At 36.0% G+C, this 3,226-nt stretch overlaps 1 protein-coding gene across 1 annotated transcript; it reads right to left on the reverse strand.

The window, feature by feature from the left end:
• LOC122587565 lies at positions 1 to 1,095 on the reverse strand. The gene has a single exon (XM_043759746.1). The coding sequence runs from the start codon at positions 1,093 to 1,095 to the stop codon at positions 1 to 3; it is 1,095 nt and encodes a 364-aa protein (XP_043615681.1).
• Between the last annotated feature and the right edge of the window lie 2,131 nt (positions 1,096 to 3,226).

Below are 3,226 nucleotides of genomic sequence, written 5' to 3' on the forward strand. Positions count from 1 at the left end.
TTAGGTTGGACACGGGGATCTCCAATATGAACCAGACTGATAGCGTGACCGTCGTCCTGAATAATCATGTTGTGCATTATGACACACGCATAGATGAGGTTCCTTATTGCTTTCACTAACCTTTGTCGAAACGGTCGACAAAGGATACCCCATTTCTGCTTGAGAACGTACACTGAAGGCATGTTCAACATCCTTTTGAGCTGACTGTTGTAGCCGCTTGAACTTTTTCTCTTTCGGATCGGTTGGATACTTGTAGGCTTTAACAAAAGTAGACCATGTCAGATATATGTCATCCACTAGATAATAGCCACGTGGGTACGTATGGCCATTCACAGTGAATGGGCAGATAGGCGTCATGCCCATGCGCTCGGGGAGAAACAATGAAGACTGCTGTAGAACGTTGATATCGTTTAGTGAACCCGGAGGACCAAAAAATGCGTTCCATATCCACAAATCATGAGAAGCTGTCGCCTCCATCATAATCGTGGGGTATTGATGATCACCCCTTTTATACTGGCCCCTCAACTCAACTTGACACATTTTCCATACGAAATGTGTACAATCTAGGTTGCCCAACATACCGGGCATGTAATGTCTGATTTCCTCATGTGCTTCGTATAACCGCCTAATATCATGCGATGTTGGTCTGCGCAGATATTGGTACTTATACGTCTCTACCATGGCGTCACAAAAAACCTGGAGACATCCGCGTGACATTATTTGAGCCATCTCCAAGTACTCATCATACTCATCCAGTGGGTTACTGGTTTCAAGCTGCCTAATGGCAAACGCACATTTCTGTATCGCGGTAAAACTATTTTTCATTCTACCATCGTAACCTTCTTGAAAATACTTGTACCGTGACTCAAGATCATGAACAATCTTTAGAAATAAACGTTTAGGCATACGATACCTATCCTCAAAAAACTCATCATCGAATTTCGGTTCATCAGAAAAGTAGTCGCGAAACAATCTTTCTCCAGCTTCCCAACGGTCGCTGTTAACAACTTTACGCTTAGACCTTGTCGTAGAACTTTCACCATCGGCCTCGATCGCATCCGCAAATACTTCCAAACTACTATATCGTCGGACCATTCAAACAGTTAATCTAGTAAAACCGTAGATCCAAATCGTTTAGCCATTTGTGAAAATGAGTTTGTTTAATGTGTTGATGTGTGTTTTTGTTTGATATGTGTGTGTGTGTGATTTGAAATGGAAGAATGTGTGATGGTATTTAAAGAAAAAAAAACTAAATATTCAAACTAGCCGTTCCAAGCTCCAACGGTCACAAGCACCCATAGTACACGCGAGTGGAACTTCCACCCAATTTTCACCACTCGTGTGTGGTTCACCGTTGGCGGCGGAATTCCACGAGTGGTCGGCCGAATTGAACCACGCAGGTTTAATCCGGGTGATGCTAACACCCTAATAAAATTTATTGTTTGAAAGGAGATTATTTTGAGAAGATAGAAGTCAAGGACAAGCTTTGGAGACCATTAACATCTTGGCTAGATATAAATGGATGTTTTTTTTTCTTGCTAAATATGTTTGGTTGTAAGGATTCATTAACACTAAATATGTTTGGGGGTAAGGATTTATTGACAAAATAGAATTTTTTTTTTTTTTATATAGGTGTCTAAAATAGAATATATTCTCCAAAATATGACCATATACGCAATAAAAAAATCTATTTTTTTTTTATACATTTTACTCACTTTTTACTTTCTGTATATATTTTTTATAAGATTATTGTAAAATGTACTGATTTAAAATTCAATAATGCCACAACCAGTTTTGGCTTTTGTGTCAAAACCCGACGTTCACAACACCGGTATACTTGTTCTACAAATTACCGTCATAAACTCATAACCATAAACCACTCAAAACAACACCATTCATTATTATGTCCTCTTTTCTCTTTAAGTTAACTACTATGTGGTGAGTAAATTAAGCATGTGTGATTAAACGAATTGAAAAGGTTTCCACCGTTATAGATGTATACCCTGAGTTTGAATTTTGTTAATGCCTTAAAAGGGTTATGCTTTTTTATGTCTTGGATGAGTATAACATTACAAAGGTTCCCTCTCTAAATGTCTTTAACAAGATTCAAACCCATGACTCCCACTCTTTCGCAACAAAAACCTTTAAGGGAAAAATACCAAACCAAGACCTCAATGTCTTATAGATGTATGGTTGATCGAGAAAAGATGCAATGGAAGATGGAATACGTTAGCTTACAATTATGAGTGAAAGCATCGCCTGGTAGGTCTATGACCCTTTCTTTTATGTTCGTCATGATTTCTTTCCATGTAATTACTCTTTGTAAATTTGGGACTCACTAGCGACTTGCTAGTAGTCGTTTAATAAGAAATTCTTTTGCCTTTAAAAAAAAAAAAAAAAAAACAAAACAACCTCATGCAGAAATTCACTATATTTGGCCTTTTGAAAACCTTGTTAAATCACGGCTTCTTTGAGAGGTGCCAAGCCCAACCAAGCACAATTAAATGCTAATTTCAGTCCTTGGAGAACAATAATTTCACAAAATACACTTTAAATGGCAAATTTAGTATAAATGTATGTTTGTGATTGCTATGAAATTGTGAATCTTTTACAACACTTGTTTCGTTATGCTGCGACACACTAGCTAGTAACTATATAGATTGGTGCAGTACGTAAGCGACATAATTGTGTATAAACGTATTAAGAAAAGATGGGCTAATAATGTGAAATAGTTGAGTTAGCATCAAATATTCGAGGACCACATTATCCTTATCATCTTATAGAGCATCATATCAAAGCAGTTTGTGACTTTGTGTTGTGATATGTGGTCCTAATTAATATTCATCTCTTAATTACTTGATAAATTCCATTAGTGTCATTTTCGGTTTTTTCTAATATTCAAAATACGTATACTATTTTTGTTGGGTTTTAGTATGTTTCTAACTCATGAAGAACATCTATTCTATAGCCCAATAAGTTGATCCAATAATCTTTGTATCTTGGGCACTATTAGCAAGTTATGACTTCATTTTTACACGAGAAAAAAGGTAAATAAATAGATTTTTTGGACTAAAATGCTGAATCATAAACCACGAAATATGATATATGTTTTAAGTATAAGTTTTTAATGCACCATGAACAATGATGTTAAAATATGTTTTGTGCCTATATATGATTTTTAGATTTTAATGTTCTATGGATAACTGACATATATGAAATTATGAAT

This window comes from Erigeron canadensis, chromosome 2 (assembly GCF_010389155.1).
Source record: "Erigeron canadensis isolate Cc75 chromosome 2, C_canadensis_v1, whole genome shotgun sequence".
Lineage (NCBI taxonomy): Eukaryota > Viridiplantae > Streptophyta > Magnoliopsida > Asterales > Asteraceae > Erigeron > Erigeron canadensis.